The sequence below is a fragment of the Taurulus bubalis genome (assembly GCF_910589615.1).
Source record: "Taurulus bubalis genome assembly, chromosome: 7".
Classification (NCBI taxonomy): Eukaryota; Metazoa; Chordata; class Actinopteri; order Perciformes; family Cottidae; genus Taurulus; species Taurulus bubalis.
Window position 1 is genome coordinate 22,363,226 of NC_136595.1, and position 23,882 is coordinate 22,387,107.

Sequence of the window (23,882 nt, forward strand, 5' to 3'; positions counted from 1 at the left end):
TTCTTTGTGTGGGTGTGCTTCACCATGTATCTGTACGTGGGTGTTTGTTTATTTCCTTGTGTGGTCCTGTGCTTACCTGCTTGTCTGTGGTTGTCTTTGTGCATTGCATCTGCGTATGCATGTGTTCCTGTGTCAGCTGTGACAGATGTGTGCCGTCTTTCCTTTCCCACAGTTCGAGGGTTGCAACAAAGCGTTTTCACGTCTGGAGAACCTAAAGATCCACCTGAGGAGCCACACAGGAGAGAAGCCGTACCTGTGCCAGCACCCCGGCTGCCAGAAAGCTTTCAGCAACTCAAGCGACCGCGCCAAGCATCAGCGTACTCACCTGGACACGGTGAGAAACTAAGTCTCTGCTCTGTCTCGCCTCCCGATTTCTCACCAGAGTAGATTCATGTTTACCTGTCTTGGGCCAACAGTTAAAATAGTCTGGGTGGTCGCTGTGTTGCAGAAGGCATGGCTGCATGAAATTATGCTCTATAAATGTTTGCATGTGTTGGGTACAAGCTGCATTTAGTTCCTACCAAATTGACTCAGGGATTAGAGCAAAATTAAAACGTTAGTGGCAACAAAGGTCCACTAGGCGTATGCGTGGGTGTCTGGTGTGCGCTCACACCCTCCTTGACTTTTACACCAGCATTAAAAACCGCACTGCCGGTCCAAGTTGCAATGCCTATTTCCACGTCTCGAAAGTGTCATACGTTAATTTGCTGTCAGGCAGTGAGCGGCGCGGCGTTCTCACTCTCTCCACGCTGGCAGTGAAACGCCACAGATCATTAAACGATCGGTTCCAGGAGGCCGAGTCGCAGCTCGGGCCGTAAAACAGACTTGGATTGGAGCTGCGAGATCACACAGAGCTGCGCCTGTTTCCCTGACCTGTATACAGGGAGGGAAAGGTTGAGTCAGCCATCGTTGCCACTCGTCATGTCTCAGTAAGCCTACAAATACCTCACTTTATCACCACCCGCACACCGACACTACTGGGGAGTAAATAACTTCTTTTGTTACAATTGAGGGATTTGAGATTTTTCCACAATTCAGGGAACTTGACCGTTTCACCTCAACATGTCAAAGTACTTTCTTCTCTTAGCAACTTTTTAACGTCAATATTTACATGTTTGAGATTACTACTTGTTAGCTACAATAATCTGGGATCCCTAAAATGTATACACATACCATCTTCAAGCCAACTAGCCAAAACAATGATGTCAACCATAGCCCTGGAAATCAAGGATGTTATTTTGGATAGTATTAGGAGTCAAAAATACTATTTACATTTTCTAACCTGCATGTCAGTTAGTGAAGCCTATCGTGTCTATATGAATCAAAAATGAACATAATGTAAACGTTACATGCTCTGCTTCCACGAAACCATATACAGTCAAGTCCATTCACTTTTATTGATTTATAGCAATTTAACATACGACACCCCTCTATCCTTAAATCCTTGATTTGATTCCATATTTACAACAAAACTCTCCAAACAACTTTTCAACAGATGAAGATTATTTACAAGATAAATCGCAACATGGAAATGTGTTCCTCAAAACCTATTTTGAGAGCCTTAAAGTTGTTAACAGATTGCTCTTAAGTCGTATGGCAACAGTTCATTTGTTTTAAAAGGTGTCTATTTCTCCTAAACACGATGGAAAGAACATCACCTTATTTTTTTCACTCCACCTCAAAGTCAGAGAGGTGGATTCAGGCTTATGAGCAAGTACTGAAGAAGCCAAAGAGCATAAAACCTGAGTGATGCTGAGCAAGTAGAAAGAGAGCTGTAGGCAAACAGTGGGTTTCTCTTTAATCAGTAAGCACTCGAGTTCACCTTTTTAATTGAAAGAGATATTGGATTTTAACTTTATTTTGTATTATATTTCCATAATATTTTCACCCTGTGTTCCTTGCTTTTGGTACATGTTACAATAAATTACTCAGACCCTTTACTTAAGCAGAATTTTGAATGCAGACTTGTTATTCTATCATTTGGGGATTTTCTCCACCACTCTTTCCACAGTAGTGATACCGCTAATCTGGGACCCCGATGCTTATAACTTACACATTAACACTGGTATTAACTAAGGTATTCACTGTGCCTGCCCAGCTGCCTGCCCTGCCAAAAACACTTTGAGAGAAAATCATTTTCAAGCTTTAATGGTGTTTATTCTACACAGAAGTTGTGCTAGATTTTTCTTTTTTTATTCAAGGTTCTGCGCTGTATTGGGTGCGTTCCTCGGCAAAACAAACATGGTGGAGATGACTGGCACTGTAAGCGCCTTGCAATAACAATGGCTTATTTACAGAGAAGGTTAACGTATGGAGGCAGAGCTAATAAAGACGCATATCCCCTTACACTTTAATGGCCAACTTATATTCCTGAGGAGGAAAAAAAATAAAATGCTGCGAGGGGAAAAATCCCTCAATCAGCTAGCTACATGCTATATTTGTTTGGTTAATGAGAAGAATGTGAAATGATGAGGAAACTCCATGACATGTCATTTTCGAGATGTCATGTCCGTTATTCTAATCTTACATCTCCCTCCTTACAGCTGTCTGTATGTCAGCATGCACACTGACATACAGGACAGCTTGAAGGTATAATTACCTTATAATACTCATTATGTTTTTCATTGGTCCACAATATCAATGTCATATTTCCATATTTGTGTAAAAAACAACTAAGGATTTCTTACTATATAATAGCTGACTGTTTTACACACATTGTCAAGTAGATGTCTGTATCAACAGAGGGTTTGTCACTACACAAAAGGAGGATATACCTGTATAGATGCATACAACAGCAAGTGAAACAGAACAAATACTCGCTTCAAAGTCCTGGATTTAAATAAAAAACGTTACAGAAAGATTATTTGGTATTAATTATTTTATAATGACTCTTTTCTTTTTTCTTTTTCATGCTTTTTTACCCCTCTTCTTCTTACTTCAAATTCTGTCATTCTCAGCTGAAAGGTAGGACTTGAACTTTGCCTTTACTCAAACTTTCCTGTGTATACATTTTGCATACTCATACCCTAATTTCCCAATTTCTGCCAGTAGAGGCTGATTGAAGCTGTGGCAGGGTGTTCTTATGGAACGCCACTGCTTAGATTGGCTGGTGGGCTACAAAAGCACCTACTTTGACTTCTTCTCTACTTTCTCAATGCACAGCTGGTTCTGGCTGCCAGTTATGAACGTACCGTTCCCTCCCCGCCGCTGGCAGACTACTTTGTCGGGAGGAGAGCAGACAGGAGCTCCGGAGAAGTCGAGTTGGTCCACACTACTTATGTTAATGTCACACATTAGCTTAGTTTGCCCCATGTCTCATCAAAGTCACATATATTGGTAATATGATTGAAGAAACTGAATGCATACCCACTGCTTTGACTGACATTAACAGGACAATACAGTTAGTAATTCCTGGACGTTCCTGTTCTACGTAAACCAATGAACGCCCCGCCGCGGCTGCAATCAGACTCAATTTCTGTCATGTCTTCTTCAATTACTGCACAACTTTTGTATTGCACACTTTTACCTGGTGTGTAAAATATATCTTTTCTCTCTGCTTGTAGAAACCGTACGCATGTCAAATCCCTGGCTGCACCAAGCGCTACACAGATCCCAGCTCCCTACGCAAACATGTCAAGATCCACTCGGCCAAAGAGCAACAGGTGCGTAGAAAGGTAAGATACCTCCTACAAGGGAGTGATGGAATGGGAAAAGAGGTTTCAAGAGAAACCACTGTGGAGCGGTCAAGTAGTACGTCAATAGTACGACATCTGTAACTTTACAATTCCTTTTTTCTTACATCAAATAAAACCAACGAAGAGATACATTTTGTGTCTACCTGAAAGATGGAAAATTCTGTATTATGTTTCATTTTGCAGTTGTCCTAACAAATCCTAATGGGAGTGCAAACATGTGTTTGGCTTTGCCTGCATGTCGTGCAGAGTAGATCTTTGGGATGCCCTGCTCAAGAGCTACTGTGTCAGCTTCCAGCATGACTTAATTCAAGTCAATACGGTCGGGCTACAGGTCTTACAAACAGACCACTTTATGTAATCTCTCCCGTTCTGATGTACATTATCTGCAGATCCATCTAGTTGGTTTAATTGAGGGCTTGGGAGGCCGGGGAGAGGGGTGTCTTTGAGAATCGTTCCCCCAACAATAGATCAGGTTTGACCACATTTCTGTCATGCTCATGGTCAAAAGCCCATTCTTTCCCTGACTGCAAGCGGGTAAATAACAGAGAATGGGCTCATTGTTGTGGAAGGGGCTGGATAGTGGCAGTCTGGATGATGTGTTTCTTTGCTTAGCGCCGTAAAGGGAAACACATGTGTGCTTGTAGCATTGTTAATAAGCTGAGCTGTGGAATACCCCAGTGGCCAGATGTTATGGACAAATGTCAAACAAACGCTCTTACTCCACTCTTGTAGCGGCCCAGAGAAACTGTTAGGAGTGCCGCTGTGGGGAGAACAGGCCCCAATTACATGTGATGAATGTTTTGCAGGCCACTTATAAGGATCCCCAGGAGAACAAGCACATACACATTTACTGAGATACAGTATCTTGAGTGTGAAATCATAACGTGGATGATGCTAGCTGTGTGAGATTCAAGTCACGCTCAGATAACACTGTTATCCGTCCACTTGGCTCATCGCTGTCAATGAACTCTGTGGGAATAATCAGAGGGTAGAGTGAATTATTGTGATAATGCTGAAGAATGTTTCCGACCACAGTACAACCAGAAAATCCAAAATGTGGAATTTATTTTTGTGCAGTCACAAAGCCTGGATTTGTGGATGGACGGAAGGACAGGCAGACACAGAGAAACAGGTGGGCAGATTTATGGGTCGCAATGATGATGATGATGATGATGATGGTGGTATTAAAACCTTAGTGGACAACACCATCTGTGTCATCTGTACAGTAACTGGAGCACTTTGTTTTATAGATACACTTGTTGGTCCAAATGACTCACAGCAACACTGACAAGTTTCTATCCCCTCTGATAAACTCAAGCCAAGTATGTTGGATTCAAATGGTTAGGAGCCAGTTGCAAGTTCAACACTATAAGTTCAAACTTTAGTTTTTCCTCAGTGGAAATGCACTCATCACTGAATTAAAACAAGAAACGTGTTCCTTGTATGTATAAAGCATGATAAATACATTGAAATGATATAACAGTTGAACCGATTACATTGGAGAATAAAAAAGTTAAGTGAATATGATTAAAAAATTTGGTCCAACTTGATTGATGTTTGAATGATGATAAACTGGGTGGGTAGATTTGAATTACAATGGTGGTGAGTTAATTAGTGTAATTGGACATTTGTTTCTCATAATTAAAGAACCCTGTGCATCATTGTGGCTCATGTATGATGAATTAGTTTGTGGAAAACAACAAAGATCTATGTTGGAGATGAATGATCTACATCAGGCTTTCATGAACGCTCAGTAAATCTACTGTCGTAGATGTTGTCCACATGTTGGAGCCAAATAGAAAGACTTTTGTTAGATTCCTCTTTCACCAGACACACCATGCTGTTTTACACACTGCTGGTTTAAAACGCCTTTATTTCTCCCTACTTTTGATAATCAGCTATAGACTTGTCCCAGTGTTGAATTTACAGGTTCGTTGAAGGTGAATCTCCTGAGTAAAGGATCGATGTGGTTGTTAGTTCAGGCCTGGTGTGTACCTCAGCAAGTCCACTGATGTTTGCAACAGAGGTCAGCTGTTCCACTGATCCATAAGGCAGATGTCCCTTTTCTCCAACTGACATAAGTTTCCTTAGGTTTAGGTTTCTTCTGTGTTGCGTGTGAGCGACTCTCCAGCTGGAAATGTGTCTTCAGTTGCCCCCATTACTGTTGGCAGTGAGAGAAACAGAAGCAATCTTGCATTGGCTCTGAGTTGGTACAGTGATCAAATACCCACAATGTCCAAGGCCAACGCATGACTCAAAAAGGAGTCCTCCGGTTCCCCTTGACAGACAATGTATTCTCATTTGTTGAGTTACTGTTTCAAATTAACATTACTATCACGTTATTGCACAAAAAGAGAAAACAAAGAGGAAAAACGCACACCCCACATAGAGTCCAGCCTACAAATAGACAGAACTGAGGCTGTGTTTCGTCCTTGTGTAATCTTGTAAACCAGATGGAGTGACTCAACATAATTTCTTGTAAACATTCTCTGTTTATTCTTCTGTTTTGTTTCATTGACAGCTTCGACCCTGTCCTCACTTGGAGCAGGACGTCCTGAGTGACTGTCTGTCCATGCAGCACCTCCAGAGCTCCACCTCCTCGCAGCACCTCTACAACGACAAAGATGGCCGTTCTCCTGGGCTGGGCCAAGACATCTTCACAGGTGCACACAGGATGCTGCTCTGTCATCTAACACCCTGATTAACCTCTTCCCCTTCATGAAGGCGTTTAGTAATCTGATATTGTTTCAGCATCAACGTCTCTACTTTTTCTCTGTACCTTCCATAAAGTTGGGGACTTCATCATCAATAATTTGCCCAAATCTCTCTGAAGAAATGTGTCAATTACTATCCACTAGCCTGATCCTGGGTCAGTGCTATTTGCCCCAATTCCATATAGTAGTATTTTAACCAAATAAAAGTGTTGTCCTTTAATAGAGGTGAAGAACCATATAACTCAAAAGGACCTTAAGTTTGTTGGACAAACAAATTCCATTTCTCAAAAACAGTTATTTTCAGATTTTCCAAAAAACATTTGTAGTAATGCAGTTATAGGTATCTACAGAATGGGTCTACAAATCATATTTTAGTTAGATTCTGGAAACTCTCCTGCTGTCCTTCTTTTTCCAGGGCGCACCAACCTTTTGGTAGTTCGAAAGTTACTTTTGTCTTGTGCATGAACGTTGTTGAACCGGAGAGAACGAGCAGATTACTGAAACGTCCGCATTCCAATTCAGTTTTTGAATGCACACATCTGACACATTTTTAATAATTCAAACCACAAATCCAGCGTCTATGCTGTAATTTAATCCATGACGATTTTACATTTTGTGAGACATCTTCCATTCACAAAAAGTGAATTATTATGGCATACATTCCTAATATATAACATTTTAACGAGTAATACATATTTTATCATTTCCTTTTGGGCTTGGATACATACAACATGTCATATGATACCAGAAGTAGGACAATTAACTGTGGTTGAGTAATTCAAAATGTGAGTGCAAGAGACATTGGACTCACATTTTGAATTGCTCAACCACAGTTAATGTCCCAAGACATCGATGGCCAGGGAGTATTTGTTCCAAAACAGAAGAACAGACCAGCGAGTGAGGTCTGACCACCTGGCAAAGCAATCACTGAGTCATTGGTGGTCATCAACAGCAATGTCAACATTTCTGCAGATTTATTATGGTAATTTTGTGCTATCAGGCAGTAAAAATAGAAACAAATTACACCGCTATAATTTATCTTTAATTGCTTATACACATTTTATAACAACATTTTTTGTACTCTATGTGTTTAGTTACCTTTAGATGGAAGTTTCACAACCTGGCACCTTTGTTTGTTTGGTTTGTATTTTATAACCATATCATGTTAACCTGTCATCCTGTCATGCAAAGGCTGCTAAATCCATTATGAACCGCTACAAAGGGAAACTTGTATTCATCACATGTGGCCTATTAAACTTCCATTTTTCTAATTGATGAATTTGACCGTCATCAAATGTCAACACTACTTGGGAAGAAGAGAGAGATAAATAGATTCTGAGTGGCCATCCTGAAGACAAGAGAGAGATTCCCTGCTGCTCCCTCATTTCATGGACACATCTGTCCTTGTTTTCTGCCTGTACTCTGTCCAGTCTCCCCGTTGCTCTCTGTTATTGTTGCTGGAACTCAGCGCACCGTTGATGACTGTGTACGCTCAACTTGTCTTTGAATGTCGAACTGGGCCTCTGAGTCTTGGCTTTTTTCCCCTCGGCCTCTCTCTGTTTCTGAGTGGACGTTGCTTGCTCTCTTGTTTTAAATGGTTTAAAGCCCCAAGGAGCTCACTCGTGAGCCGATGCCAAAGCGTTCAGGGATGCAGAGTTATTCGAGGCCAGTAGAAATGTGGCAAGTTGGCATTCAGGATCCCGATTTGCATGAGTTTCACTTTGTTCCAGGGCCAATAGGATGCATGGAAGAGGTGGAGCAAAGTGGGCAGCTATCCCATCATTAACACTTGTGGAGCAGAAAATGAGTCATGCTTCCAGTCAGAGATAAACTTGTTTTCCTGTTTGCCGGTTATAAGTCTGCTCTTATTCACATGGCTGCAGCGAGACTTACGAGAAGCCCCTCTCTGTTTTATAGAGCATAATTAGAGTGTTCCCTGATTACCTGGAGGAAGGATTTATCATAGTTTTAATGCAGAAGTTTACATGCTCCTGCTATTGTGCTGAATGGCCGATATATCTCTCCATATCCTTCTCACACAGAGCTTTCTTCCGGAACTTGACCAGAAGCTTTTTCAGAGCCAATACACAACATCTTCAGAGCATAATCCTCTACTAACCCATCAGTACCACCAGATCCTTTCACTCTCCAACCACAAGGAACTAGCGATGAAATTGAGGCAATCACAGCCATTATTTGTCGACTGTTTTGCCGGTTTGGTAGCAGATGTTGGGGCTAAAGGGGAAAACATTTAAGCTCTGTGATTGATGATTTGGGGGTAATGAATCAAGCTTGTAACCATTTCAGAGTGCTGTCAGATCAGGCCCCAGCATGCTTCCACTTGAGAACAGCTGGGCCTGGAAACGGCAAAACCAGGAGCACCGATCTTCTCTTCCTTCCTTTCATCTCCTGTCATCCCCTCTCGTTCGCTGGTTAACTGCCCCAGACAGTCAGCGCGTCCCTCTCCTCCTGGATGCTGGGAAAGAAATCAGACGATAAACGGAGCAGAAGATGGCGAGAGTAGATTTAGTGTTTTGGGAGATCAAGTAGAGTTCCAGCATTACCTTTCTTAACCAGACTTGGTTTATAGTTCTTGTTTTTCACTATGATCGTCTCTCTCTCTTTGGAGCAACAGATTTAACCAGCAAAAACTTGTAGAGGGAACTGATGGAAATGTCAGATGTTTTACAGTATTAGTTGATTGATATGTGCAGCTCCAAGTACTGGAAGACCTGCGCAATGTGCTGACAAATTGACACAGATTTCAGGGAAATTGTACTCAAGCACATATGGCAGAACACTAGCTGCTTCCTCAATGCAAAGATACATCTTTATTTTCCCAGTTTCATATGTCTGCAAAATGACCTAGTTTTAGGTTTTGGGCTATTGGTCAGGCAAACAAAATCATAAATCTATACAGTGATCATTATTAGTTGCAGCCTTAGTTTGCGATGCATTCTGAATAGGAAAATTATCTGTTTTATATTGGAGTCCACAGCTTGAAACAGTAGAAAAATTGGCAACATGCAGCCAGCTTCACATGAATAATATTACCCCCGCAGTCCACTGTGTAAACAAAATGTTCATCAAAAATGATATATGTGCATGCAGAAATACATGACTTATACGCCTGCATGTACTAACTAACATAACCATAACCGTGACTATTAACTTGCATAAACACACAACACACATTCTATGCATTAACCGTATTCCTCCTTTTAAACTCCCTGTGTTTCAAAGTCAGCATTCAAACACATGTAACATTTTAGTGTATTCTTGTTTAGTGAGAACAAACAGCTGAAAGGACTAACGAGGCCAATCCCCATGGCAGCACAAACAATGTACCCTAAATTACAAACAGTGCAAACACAGAGCATTTTATTTTGCTTTACAAATCTCCCTGATTGGATGAAGGTTGTCAAAACAAAATCCCGTTGCCATGAAATGGCTTTTAATTAGCTCAAAGGAAAAGACGGAGCGCAGGACCCTTGAGTTTATTTGGCACATTTACTGAATTAGCTTTGTTTGTCTTTCAGGCCTGTACGCTGGCTCCAGCACCCCCCATCACAGCGCCTCAGTGGAGCTCCTCGCCCCTCCCCCCAACGCCTCCGTCTCCACCGCTGACCTGCCCTCCCGGCAACACCGACTGGACCGGGACCTCGGCAGCCCTCATCACCTGTCCCCGCTGGCTGCCATGGACAGCACAAGAGACGGGTGAGTCCTCAATGGATGTGTAACATGGATGTGTTCGCTGTTCAGCTGTGGAGATGCATCATACTTACCCTGTCACTGTCAAGGGAGACAAATGGTGGGAAACACAAACATTCTCAGAATCTGGTATTAGTGTACATTTCCCAATTAATAAGTGGAAAATGACTGAAAAACAGTCATGTAAGGCTTTGTCACAGTCTCATGACCATTCTGATTGAATAAACTCAAACATGTGTGGTAAATCACAGACTGGTGAGGTCCAACTTTTTAAGCTGAAGTTGGCAAAACACTCGGTGGATAAAACTTGGTCTCAGTTACTATTTTCACACATTATACATCCGTATAATTATAAAAACACAGAACTTTCTTCCTCTTTTAATCACATTGATAGTATTATTATATGAACACTGATAATGATTCACTGTGTTTCCATTGTTTTTCACCTATTTATCTTCCTGAATCGAAGCAGATCCGCAGGGCGAACCCTTAGATCATATTAGGTTAAGCCTCTCAGTCCTGCTGACAAACGCATTTGGCCGTCTTACTGGAAACAAACTCGACTAAGACATCCCTCGTGGGAAGAGGGGCTGTGCTGGTCACCACAGGGTCAACGTGACACATCACTAACTCTATTTTTGGCACTGGAATCTGTTTTGATAAGTTCCCCCATCTCCACTGGATAGGAGAGTATCAATGTGATGACTGAAGCCCTTTGGCCAGATATGATTTGCACTTTAATGAGCGTAAAATGTGTTAATATCCTCGTTTGGTGTTTTATCCTCAAATGACATGAATCAACAAATTTGAAAACAGAAAACATTACCAAACAATACATAGTGTAAAAATGTATTGGTATTTGTTTAGCAGACCATTATATACTGCAGTAGACACTTGATTTGTGGAGGGATTTTACGCCATACTCAATCAATTAACTATATTAAATTGTGCCATCTTAAAAGATGAGGAGAAAGCAATAAAACTGAGGAGAAAGCAATAAAAATTAAGACAATTTAGTATTATTTATAAGTATAAGTGTACCAGTGTTGCTACATATTTGACAAAGAAGAAAAGGAGTTTCTAGTCAGTCCTTTCATGAAGAAATTAATTGACTGTAACGAGAATATATTATTTGCTGCCCTAAAACACATTTTTAGAAAGCTACCTGTCACATTAGATATAAGAGTATCCAAGAGTGAGTGGAAAACCTGCAACATATCGAGGTGCAATGTTCTTGCTCAAGGACCCTTGAAAAGGACAATTCTTTGCATGTGTATGTGTTGTTCTTCGTGTGTGAGACGCACAGCATGTTTCCTATTAATGTCGATGATTTCCCCCAAGAGTCGGCAGAGCAGAGTTACAGAGCCCGAGTGTCGTCAGAAGGCACAGTGTGCACTGTACTAAACAATGTGCCGAAAACCAGGGAGGTAGGAAAGGAAAACAGTCTTTTACAGTGTAATAACATTGAGGAAGAGGGGATGGAATCAAGCATCATAAACCCTGTGTTACAAAAGTTATCATGTTACGTAAACAGGCTTTCTTTTACCTCTGTGGTCCGCTCTTTGGGTGTCTGTGTGTGTATATACACTTTTATGGTAGTGTATACACAGCATAGACGTATGACTGAATGAGGTTTGATGGCCTTCTCACTCTAAGAGCCTTGCATGTATATGTGCGTGTGTGTGTGTGTGTGTGTGTGTGTGTGTGAGTGTGAGTGAGAGGAGTTTACATATAGTTTATCCAGGAAACACACATGATTGCGTGTGATTGGGGTGTGAGGCACAGCAGACTGCTCGACTTCCAGCACAAACAGTGCAGCGGGCCGGCGCAGCGAAAACCGTCTGGATGTAAACGTCCGAGCGCCGCTCCGAGATGCCAGGCCGGCCTGGAAGCATCTGGAAGGTGATGTGTTGTTTCAAGCCTTGAAAGCAGGCGCAGAACGCTGAAATTACCTTGCGGTTTCAGTGCCTCCTTCTCTGCGGCATGCACAATTACCAGCGTGAGGAGAGAAATGGAAAGTGAAAAGGACCTGAGTACAGGACGCTGTTACGGCGGCTGCACCGGCAGGGTTACATTATTGGATGTGAGACGTGGGTCTGTGCCTTTGTGTGCTTTGATGAGGAACATCTGAACTGTGTGTGTGTGAGTGTGTGAGTGTGAGTGGTTTAGCAGTGAGAATCCCCGTTATGTAACTGAAGTGCCTCTTATGCCATATAGGTAATCTCCAGACCGTAAGCTCCTACGTACTGTTGACGTGATGACAATGGTTAAAAACTGACGCGGTTTCCCAATTTACAGATTTCATCAAATCAAGATGTTTGACCTAAAAGCAGTCATAAATGCACACACACATACTGTAGTGCCATATCTGTTCATCACACAGTGTGGACAGAAGGTGGGGTCAGGAGAAAAAAGGCGGACCTACAGTACAACCAGCCGAGCATGAAACGTCTACTCACATTTGCCTGAAGATGGAGTATTTGATTTACATGTTTAAAGCCTTGAGTATACAGGCTGCTGCCAAAGTCAATATCAGCACCGCACTTGTTTTTCCCAAACGCTTTAGCTGGACATTAAGCATTTTGACAAAATTATCAAGCTAACCTGCCTCTACTGCGGCAGCCTCTGACCTCATAGCTTAATGTGTTTACTCTGGCTGAAATGGGCCATTTAGACTCATTTTACTTTGCAAATACCAGTGTCATTTTTCTGAAGCTAATATTAAAATATGCCAGTTAAAATACATTTGGCAATCGGCGTGGCACAAGTGCATGTGAATGTAGAGCCTCTCTCACAGAGATAGCTGTTCGACCAAGGCGGCCTGTGCTCACAGAGAGATGGGTGGTAAATGTTGTCATTCACTGCTTCGGCCATATGTGGTTATATAATTGCGAAGGGGAGAGTCTCCAGCCTTTTACCTGCGTATTGATATTAGAGCCCCTCCACAAATATTAGTCTGAGGTGGTTTGATACCTCAGCAGTGATTGACACAGGCTAATTGAATTAGAGTGGCGGCAGAGACGGCACAGAGCTACATTAAGAGTTCCTGCTTGAAGGGCAGTAACTCTACACTGTCTGTCTTCCAGCCATTATCATTCTGCAGTGATCCAAAAAATGAGTGTCAATCTCACAGCCCAAACAAAAAGGGTTTTGAGGTTGTCGCTCATCGCAGCTAGTGGTCATTCACTCATTTTGTGGTGCTCACTTGGTTAGCTCTCAGGAAGGATTCAGATGATTTACTGTCAAATTCCTCCAAGAAGGAAGTTGATTAAGGACGGATTCCTTGTTTTGAGCACGGCAGTTATCTTTCTGGGACTAACGGGGAGCTTTTCGGGGGCCCCAGGAATATCAGGAGCCCTGGCTGTGCTCTTCACACTGGGGCCTGCAGGGCTGGCTTAGCTTTAGCTTTAGCCAGGATGCTTTAGTCGGTCTCTCAAGCGCAGCTTTAGCTTGCTAACCAGAACCAGAAGTGTTCCCACCAATCTGTGCCAAAGAAGCCCCCGTCATCCATCAGAGGGGCTTAATGGTCGAAGAGATGAGAGGCGAAGCGGAGGGTGTTTGTGGAGAACGTTAGGGTCTGCGGAGGACAGGGCCTGATCCTCGCTCCCAGGAGGGACAGTTCGCTGCAGGTGAAGGAAGACGAACGAGCGGCAGAGCAGGGCTGCTCATGAATCTTCAGCTTTCTTTCCATCCCATCATGCGTCAGTTTGTCTTAAACACAACAACAGTTGGGGTCGACGCCCGTGCCTTGCATACCTGAGCACAAGTTCTTTGTCTTTGTTTGGCTTTAGGGCAGCAAACGGTCCAGGTTGGAAATCCTTTTAGAAAACTATTTAATTTCTCAGATGTTTAGTCAGGAACTGTGCTGAATCAAAACGTGTTCCCAGGATGACATCAGCTTTCCCTTATTACTCACAGAAACGTTTGCTGGGCCACTCAAGTCGAGGTCCCCGAGCTGTGTTCTCATTGAGCAAAACGTGAGGTCTCATAAAACCATCAAGCCGGTCGCTTCCATCTCCTTCCGACACCGTCTTCATGCGAGGTCACATCCATCTGTTATAGTCGACAGGACACAAGGGTATTTTACGTATCTGTTCACGCTGTCTTTAACCTCTCAACCTTTTTTCAATATTTATTAAATTGTGTCCATCAATCTGATAGCCTCAACCTTAAAATCCCCTCCAACTCTACCTTCAGGAATCAACAGGTCAGCGGTCAAATCACTCTCTCACGGCTGCGGGACAGGAGTGGGTGGGCCGGCTGGAAAAAGCGGAGTAGAGCAGGATGGTCAGCGAAGATGAATATCGGGGGAGAGCTTAACGTGGCATATGAAAGATTCCCCTCATACCTCGTGCCTGAGTTGCGAGCGAGCTAGAGACCAGCGAGAGCAGGGCCGGGGGCAGCTGGCAGTGATTAGCTTATGATTCACTTTAGCTGCACATAGAGGCAGCTTGTAAAAATATGAACAGTATAACTGTTTCCTGAGTTTGTGCTGACAGCAGCTCCCGGGGGAACGCCGCTCTCTGCAGGAACACATGGCCACGCATTGGGCCTTTGCCAACCCCATGGATTCACCAATGCTCGCTAACGGCTAGCTTCTCCAGAGCTTAAGGGTGCCACATGCGCTTCCTAAATTCGGGCAAGTGCTCAGTCCGTACACAGCCGAGCACTTAAAGGTGATGCCCAGATGAACATGTTGATAAGTAGAAGGCACTGTGAGTGAAAACCTTCAATGTAGAACAATTTTGTCTTTCCCAAATACAACTTAAATTTTAAGTTGCGTTGATTTGTTAATCCTGTGAAATGTGATATTCCTTTTCTTTTTTTTTTCAATGATTAGCAGTGGTGTAGAAATATATTTAGATCATTGTCATAATACCACACTATAAAAAATACCCCATTACAAGTAAAAGTGTTTATACTTTTACTTGAGTAGTAAAAATTAAATGTACTAGAGATTTTAAAAATCTTCATTGAGCGGCATAATGCACGTCTCCATGTTGTATAACATTGTTGGATCGTCATGTAGCTGGTTGATATGAAGCTGATCTTACTACTTTATTTTAAGTTAGGTAGTTTAAACTTTAAGAATGCGTCCTGTTTGATATGCTTTAAAAAAAATTAAATAGATTAATAACTAGTTTTCCTCTGAAATATAGTGGACTATGACTATTATACAATAGTAATGTACCTCAAAACTGTATCTAGGTACAGCCCTTGACTAAATGTACTTAGTTATTTTCCACTACTGGTTGATATTATAATTGAAATCCCAGATTCAGACGACCACTGACATATAATCACGTGTTCATGGGCTCAAAGCCCATCTCTCCACTACATTTCATTGGATCCTCTCATATTGGACAGTTTGTAACAGTTTGTGAGACAGGAAACTGAAAGAAGACATACAGGAGCAAAAACAATCTTCTTCTTTATTAAAAAGAGCACGCCAAAGTATATTTTTCATACACGGCTTTATGATGATCTCTATTGATGAAGGCGGAAACATTGGGAGCCTGAAACGATTTTGTCCAGCTAAAGTGTAAATATAATTAAGCATGGGCCGCAGCTTTTTGCACTTTAGTGTGACGAAGGGAGATGGTGAACAACGTCCGACGTTCTGCCGGCTGCAGCATCCCTCGTGCGCGGAGCAGCAGGTCACATGGGCGGCTCCATCCAGGCCGAGCAGTGTGCAGTCATCTGAGGGCTCGGCCTCCTCCAGCAACACTCTGTCATCACGTTCATATAGCGCCTAGTGCAAACCATATGCTTCCACGGCACACGGTAACACAGCAGCAGTTTATGTGTTGGCATTCCTGATATGCAGTCATGAGAGGGGTCTAAGTAGCTGTTGAATATTTGGGGAGTTGATTGCCAATAGACCTGGCCTTTAAAAAGGGAGCTGGTCGGTCTGGATTTGGACCAGATTGCCATTCCGTTAAGTTAATGTACAGTATACAATAGTTTGTTAAATCAGGGGTCATTTTCTGTTTCTTGTTAACTTTCCCTTTTCATATTTTAGTTTTTTTCTTTTTTTCTGGTGGCATACTTTACATGGTAAATGGCATGTTATACAGAACTTGGTCTTAGATGCTGCAGTGTGTTCATTCGAGTTCCACTTTGATGCAAAATGGTGAAATAACCATCGTAATAAATCACCATTTCCTTTTACCGCTTTGATCTCCGGATTGTGGTTTTCCCAGCTCATGACCCTTGTATCTTGAAAACTTGTTTGTACTCATGATTTAAATAGTAAAATTGAAATGATATTATTTTATGTCATTTGAGAGTGTTTTCTTAAATGACAAATATATCCAATGGCATGGACAAACCTATATTTAAATGATCAGCCTATTGTTCTCTAAGCTGTTCGAGTCCGCAAAGTCCCAAAAATGTCATCTCAATATCTCTTAAAAAAAGAAAAAAATGTAATCACTATTGTGTTTTCTTCTCTGTAGTCCACCAAGCCTGGGGTTCCTGCAGTGGTGGGCTCTGTGTGTGTGTGTGTGTGTGTGTGTGTGTGTGTGTGTGAGGGGGGGTTGGTTTCACTCGAATGCACACTCTGCCGTTTGTTGACTTAACATCATAATATGTGGTAGGAGGACGATTACGTGTGGGGAGCCCAAGTTTCCACACGCCTGGAATGTTTCTTCTTCTGTGTGTTTATGATCACTAACTGCTCTGTTGGGTTCTTCAGATCGTGCGGTTAGCAGCCCGCCATGTGGATCCTGCTTTGATTGAGACGTCACAAAGCGCGAAGCATTCGATTGAGAACATTATTGAGACCGTCTAGAAAAGGATTGAACAGATCGAGAGGCTTCAATGTTGGCTTCACCGTATCCTTTTCTGTGTTCTCCTCCAGGGTGTCGGGTCCCCTCATGTCTCCGGGAATGAAGGGAACAGGGACGCCTCCTCCTCCGCTGGAGAAACAGCATGTCCACCCTCATCACAAGGCCTACTCTCACTATCACCACCATCAGGCTGCCAACGACGGTAAGGCCGACCCGGAGACGCCTGGCTGCATGCGACTTGTTTCAGGAAGTCTGTTTTGGCTTGAATTTGAAAATGTTCACTGGCCTTTCAATTCAATTTCCTGACATTTTTCGCGTTGCACCTTGATTCAGCAGTATGTAGTATTACTCCTGTATCACTTCCTATGCGGGAATTTACCCATGTGCCCTTTTTCAAACACTTGCTTTACAAGCAGACCCACATGAAAGGCCTCAAAGGGAGGAAGTTGTCTCGTACTGCCCTGTGGCTCCGTCAGAGCATTTTTAGGACGGAGAGAGATTAGAGTCGTAGAGACAGAGTGGGGAAAAACCACAAGCCGGAAGCCTTTTCCCTGAGCTGAATTAGCCAACAAAATGCTGGCTCATGTATTCAGCTGTCTCTCAGCGCCCTAACATGGCAGGCACAGCTGTCACTCCAGAGCCTTTTTCCTAATGCCTTAAACACTGTTTTCCCTGTAAAGATCCACACATGGACGTCTCTCTAACCACGCTGTGGTCAGGGAGTTGCGTAAAAGCGCTGCAGGCAAGGCTGCTTTCCCATTATTGTGACTCCTGCGGTCCAAACTGAGACGATGGGGATAAATGTTACATACTATGGGGCTGGTGCAGTGAACACATAAACAGTTATAGCATTGTCACAATTTAAGATCCACATTAAGTTTCATCCGCTTTCTGAATTTTGAAACAATCACCCATAGATACCGGTGGCAGTCGATCAAGTCTGGTCTTATTTTTCTTATTTTTTTTTCCTCCTCCCTCATTTCCTAGAATACCAAGGCAGCTTTCAGAGCTGCTTCCATTTCGGAGACTCCTACAGGATGGAGCAGGCGGTCGGCGGCGTCCACGTCCCAGGAGATTCTCACGCCTACACTTCCCATCAGCACAATGGCTACCACATGTCAACTAGCAACACTGGCACTGCAGGTGAGGACATTTCTACCTTTAGACTTTTACCAAATGATTTTACCAGCATTTTTTAAACAAACTGCTCTTCATCACGTCGGTTCCAGGCTTCAACCTGACCCAGGAGCTTCAGGGCGGCGCCGGCTGCCAGTTCTCCAGCCCAGAGGAGAGCATTTTCTTCCAGGTGGGCAACTTCGACCGAAGCCTGAGCCACATGCCCTCCGTCTATACGGAGACATGAAGCAACACTGGAGCCAGGCACGCTTCACCACACCTACTCTACGTCCTTCATCCTCTCATTTGGATCCCCGCTGCTCTACTTCCTGTCCAATCTTATTCTGACCTATTTAGCCGTCAGATGGATGTGAACCCAGCAAGATGAACCGGATGTATACTGCAATCTAATTAACTACTTGTCTTATTTACAAAGGTTCCCCACTATTAAGGCTCATGACCCTGTATAAATGAGGATGTCTCATATTTTGCATTCCCTCATCTCATGAATCATTTTTACTCACTTTAAATGAAAGAATGAGTCAAAGAAATTACACGGGAGTCCGTTTTTCTTATTAGTGAAGTCGTTCATAGATCCATATACTTTATTTCTTAAACTCAGAATTCATGTACACATGCAGGTTTTTCAGCATTAATATATACATTTCAAACACAAAACTCCTGAATGGCAATTAAAGACTTCCCTCCTCTTTTCTATCTAATCTACATGTTTCAATCTATTTTAGACTGAAGTGTTAAAAAGAATATATAATTTTGCAGTGTTTTAGCAGTGGAATATCATTTTTTTTATTTCCATATTTTGTTGTGTTTTTGGGGGGGGATTTATCTCCGGAGAGGGCGTGAACTCATTAATTTTGCAATAATGCAGAGAAAACCACCTACTTTATTGTTATGTATAAAATGTACAGTTTGTTTACAACAGTCATTTAAATGTTTGTCATTTCTCAATTTAAGAAATAAATAATTGAATGATCATGTCTTTATAAACCATGTATTTGACACTTTATATAAAATACAGAGAAAATGCAGAGAGAACTCAAATCTATCACATTAGTTGTACATGTCTGTCACTTAACGATGAGCACCAGGAGAACACATCCAGACCGTGGGCCGGTTGTTCCCTCTAGTGGACAACATTGAGAACTGGTGACACAGAACAAAAATCCCTCAAGCAGACACAATACTCTTATTTCTGCTTCTTCTTGTTGAGGTAGCTATGATAATAGAAGTTACTGAAGAGGACGATGAGCGTGACGCAGTAACCAAACACCGCCGCGTTCATGGAGTCTGGGAAGTCGCAGTCAGTGAACAGGTTGTAGCCGGAGTGCAGAAGGAACAGAAAAAGCTGCACCTGGAGAGTTATTTGGGGCAAAGTTCAAATCAATTTACGTCACAAACACGTTGCAAGTCACAGTTCTTCTGAGACGGAGCACCTCCACTCACCAGCTGCAGAGAGGTCAGGTATCTCTTCCACCACAGGTACTTCTGCATGTGAGGGCCGAGCGCGGCCAGGCCGTAGTAAGAATACATCACAAGGTGAATGAAGGTGTTGACCATGCAGATGAAAAACGCTGCGGGATATAAACAAAAGAACGTGTCAAATTAAATAGAGAAACAGTGAGAAGTTAACACTTTAAATGTAGGTCAGGTCTATAAGGCTTAAGACATTCTAAACTGGCCTTTTTTCATACTTTCAGTATGTCGTAACAAAGTATGGTATGTCAATAATGTCAAACTGTCAGTAAAGTATGCAACATTTTGTTTTTACAATTCTTAGCATTGTATGTCAAAGATTTATAGGTACATTATGACAAAAATGGCATGGTAAAGTATGTCAAAATTACTTTTAATTAATTGAAAAGTCATAGTGGGGTAAATCATAGTATGTAAGAAAAAAAGTACTAGTATTCTATGTCAAACAAAATCATAAAAAATGCCATAGCATGACAAAAAAAAAAAGGTTATAGAATAGCAAATAAAAGTAATTAAAAAATCTTCACAAAGTCATTATAATGCATGTCAAAAATGGTCATAGTATACCATTTAAAAATAAATAAATCATAGTATAGTATGTCATAAACAAGTTAATGAATGCTGAACTACTTCATGTCCACCTCTTATACTACTTGATAAACCTTGTGACAAGTTATCATGCGTGATTGTAAACATTTATTAAACCTCATGAATGGATTAGTCAGACGAGTGTGCTTAAAAAACATTAGAGACAAGACTTTCACATGAAGCGTTACAAAGGGCTAGTACTGATAGTGAGTGAATTAGGTAGGAGCTGCTGCAAGTTTAAACTTGTGAGGCAGTGAACACACAGAAGACTGAAAAAAAAAATCACCAAGGTTGCCAAGACTTTTTGTGCTACAGTTTAGTTTCAGAACATTTCAGGCCTATGAGGCAGTAATTAAGCTTTTGTTAGTTGCATTAATGGAACAACGTCAATGCAATGGGCCAGATAGCATTTGGTCACAAAGATGAGAATTTGAATGAATGAGCTTAAAGAGTGAAAAAAGAAATTACTTTTTTCTTAGAATTAAATGGGTTTTTATACATTTGAGTCAGCCGTTTGGTTGCAGCAGCCTCTTTTGTTTTTCATTTCAATTAGCATGTGTTCTTTTTGATTATTTTTCATACCATCATGCTAAAAACACACATCTCACCCTGTCTTAAGCTCTTTCTCCTAAGATATATTTAGAATGGAAAATACAAGTCAAGTTAATGCTGAAGGGCATTTTCATAGGGTCCACAAGGTTCAAGCTGTAATTATATAGCTGGTGTTATGCTTTAGCTTGTTTATTGCCAACAAATAGCCCGAAAAGACTAAAGCCAAGTGCGTCTCTCAATAATTTCCAACTTTCCTAACCCGTCTGTGGCACTTAATCCAAAGTCCATTTCTTCCCAAGTAGTACATTACAACTGCAGGACACTGTTGCTTTTAGCAAAGATGTATTTTTCAGCTTAAAGTTGTGGATTAATACACATTCAAAACGACAGTATCCATGTATTGCAGTAGTGTGGCTCATGTATTTATATTTAATAGTTTTTGTACAACAGTAGAATAAGATATAACTTGTTAATGGTATAGTTGGTTTTAGTCTTTTCATGGGATTTGTTGACAATAAGAAACACATAGAACATCAGACAATAATCTCCATACACGAGGTCATGATACGTCATTATAGCACTTAATGTAAATGAGTAAAAGTTGACTTACACTGTCCGCCGGCCACATACTTCATCCCCGCCCACCAGTTGAACATCAGGGGGCCGTGGTGGTAGATGTGAAGGTACGTCAGCTGGCTGTTCTTCTTCCTCAGGATGAAGAAGACCTGCTCGTTGAGAGGATATTGTTACAGTTTTAACGCCGCGGTCTTACAACTTTGAATTTCACTGACACTACAAACGTTTTGACAAAGACGCACCGTGTCCGTGAGCTCTATGACCTTGGAGAAGAAGAACCACCAGCAGGCTTTGGCCATCTGGAGGAAAGGAACAATGGAGGAATATGAGTTTTGCATAGTATTTAATCTGTCCGTAGGAGTATTTCAATGTTAATTATGTTCCACTTGTATCTTGTGAAAGACCAAATTTCTGCACAAACACGTCAAAGACACCTGCTTACCCTCACTGCCAGCGGGCTGTCGCTGTAGTCTACCGGCTGACAGAGTAAGCTGTAGCTGGAGAGCCAGGATGTGACCACGAACTGGGAAATATAACATTCATACAATTACTTCATGAAACCAACATATCTAAAGCTGACTTTGATCTTGATATCTGCTTATATCATGAAACAGAAATCCCTGAGAGGAACCAGAAGCTACTGTGCCCACGATTGATCTGGTTCCCTAATTAAAACAAACAGCAGCACACACACACACACACACACACACACACACACACACACACACACACACACACACACACACCTCATAGAACATGTAGGCCGACAGGCCGACCATGGCGAAGTTGTAAACAATGAGAAAGATTTTGAGGTCAAAGGGTTCTCTGTGTTTCATCAGACGAGGGCCGGCCCAGACCACACAGAGGTACACCAGGAAGATGAGCGCGATCGGGACGGGGGAGTAGACCAGCGGCCACTGGTCCGCCCTCTTGTCTGGAACATAACAAAGCTCTGTGTCAGACTATTTACAAATATATTACAAGAAACACCTCTGGCTAGAATTACACGTTTTAATAAGCTGCCTTGTCAAACACATCATCACATTTTTGTCATTTTAGTCAGCACAGGAAATGACAGGTGTTCACAGTGTGTCTTGTTTCAGTACAGCATTGTGAATATAAACCAAATCAGAATAAAACATTTGTAAATTTGAGGAGGGGTACATTTGTTTTTGTGTCCGACAATGAAAGCCCCCCCTGTTTTCCCTCCCCTTCGCCACTGTTACAAGATAATACCATTTTAAAAAAGTGTCATGGTGGCTGAACATGTGACAAGCCACAAAGCAGTCATTGTGAAGTCAAGCCGGGCAGCGCATCTGCATCTCCCGACTCCTACACAAATACACACACGCACACTCACACACACAGGCGCGCACACACACACACACACTTATTGTTTGACTGAACTGTAAAAGGGAAAATAATCTTCATCATACCTCCGTTTTCTACCAGTATCTGGTGCACCGACAGGACGCTTTGCCACGCAGAAGCCATCTGGAAACATCAAGAAAGTTAATGACGGAAGGAGGAAAAGAGAAATAAAACAAAAAAAACGGTCAAATGTAATGATAAACAATCTACTCACGGTCACAAACCTCGAAACCGGCCTTTAAACGGTGAACTTCAGTGAGCACTAGCTGGCCAACACGTAGCCTATTAGCAAAATTCACCTTGCAGCGCGCGCCGGGGCCAAATCCAGATTTTCGTCTAACGATGAATGAATGAAGGTCGATTGGAGCGACCCGCCGCACCAGAAACCGATTGAGTTAATTAAACTCAGTAAACCGAAAACTACCGCACGTGGATAGCTATAATGGCGAGTTGTCTTCCATCTGAGTAACTTTGAAAGGCAGTGGCGAAAAAGTACTGAGAACTGATTTGAATCACTTCCTGTTTGTCTTCACTTCTGCGTTTGGAATTTTTTTTTTTTTTTTTTAATTTGACAGAACCAGTTAGCTGTTACGTGTTTAGCACAGCAGGGGGCGCTGTTTCCTGCAGCAACGTGACCGACTTTCAGGCTCACGTTACTTTTCATTTATTGCATATATTTTGTATTATTCCATGTAATTAATGATATCATTGAATCAATCTTCATTCAATAAACCCCCCTCTTGTCCATGAAGAAAGGAAGAGACAGATAGATAGTCAGACAGATCAACTACTGAATTATAAGTATTATTTAAAGAGTAAGCTACCTAGCAGTAAATAAACTAAATTAAATTAGCCCCACCTGTAGCCGCTATAACGTTACATTGATGAATGAATCATTGTAATCCAGTAATGTAAAATATATTGATGTATTATATAATTCCAAAATATTCTGCACAATGAGTACTTTTACTTAAGTATATTTTGACGCTAATACTTTTGTTCTTTACTCAAGTTCCATTTTGAATGCAGGACTTTTAATCGTAATAGTAACAAGTATGATTTGATATGTCACAGGGTCAGTGGGGAAAGAAGTATTCAGAACTATAACATACCAAAAAAATCTACCGGTTAGTCATTGTAACGTGGATAATGTTATATTTTTATGATACAAAAAATGTGTTAATAATAAACAAAGAATTGGTGATTTGTTTTTAGTTTGGGCTTTATTATTCAAAGTTACACACTCTTTTTGTCCACTAACATGACATTTTTAT

General features: G+C 41.8%; 2 protein-coding genes across 2 annotated transcripts in view; one reads left to right on the forward strand and one right to left on the reverse strand.

Annotated features, from left to right (window-relative positions):
* Positions 1–18,275, forward strand: part of glis1b (GLIS family zinc finger 1b) — a gene marked incomplete at its 5' end in the record, with an annotated part of 68,812 nt that extends 50,537 nt beyond the window's left edge. The window contains 7 exons of the mRNA XM_079220811.1: positions 173–334; positions 3,564–3,674; positions 6,217–6,358; positions 9,949–10,126; positions 16,983–17,113; positions 17,899–18,054; positions 18,141–18,275. Of these exons, the coding sequence (XP_079076937.1) occupies positions 173–334; positions 3,564–3,674; positions 6,217–6,358; positions 9,949–10,126; positions 16,983–17,113; positions 17,899–18,054; positions 18,141–18,274 (1,014 nt within the window). The 3' untranslated portion in view covers position 18,275. The remainder of the gene's footprint in view (positions 1–172; positions 335–3,563; positions 3,675–6,216; positions 6,359–9,948; positions 10,127–16,982; positions 17,114–17,898; positions 18,055–18,140) is intronic.
* Positions 18,276–19,225: 950 nt separating this feature from the next.
* On the reverse strand, positions 19,226–22,879 carry LOC306738748 (very long chain fatty acid elongase 4-like). Its single transcript, XM_079220658.1, has 8 exons — positions 22,823–22,879; positions 22,674–22,731; positions 21,984–22,171; positions 21,680–21,760; positions 21,480–21,536; positions 21,272–21,386; positions 19,492–19,619; positions 19,226–19,399 (listed from the first exon to the last, which is right to left on the reverse strand). Exons 2-8 carry the CDS (start codon positions 22,729–22,731, stop codon positions 19,235–19,237), a joined length of 792 nt encoding a protein of 263 aa, XP_079076784.1. The 5' UTR covers positions 22,823–22,879; the 3' UTR covers positions 19,226–19,234.
* Positions 22,880–23,882: the final 1,003 nt, after the last annotated feature.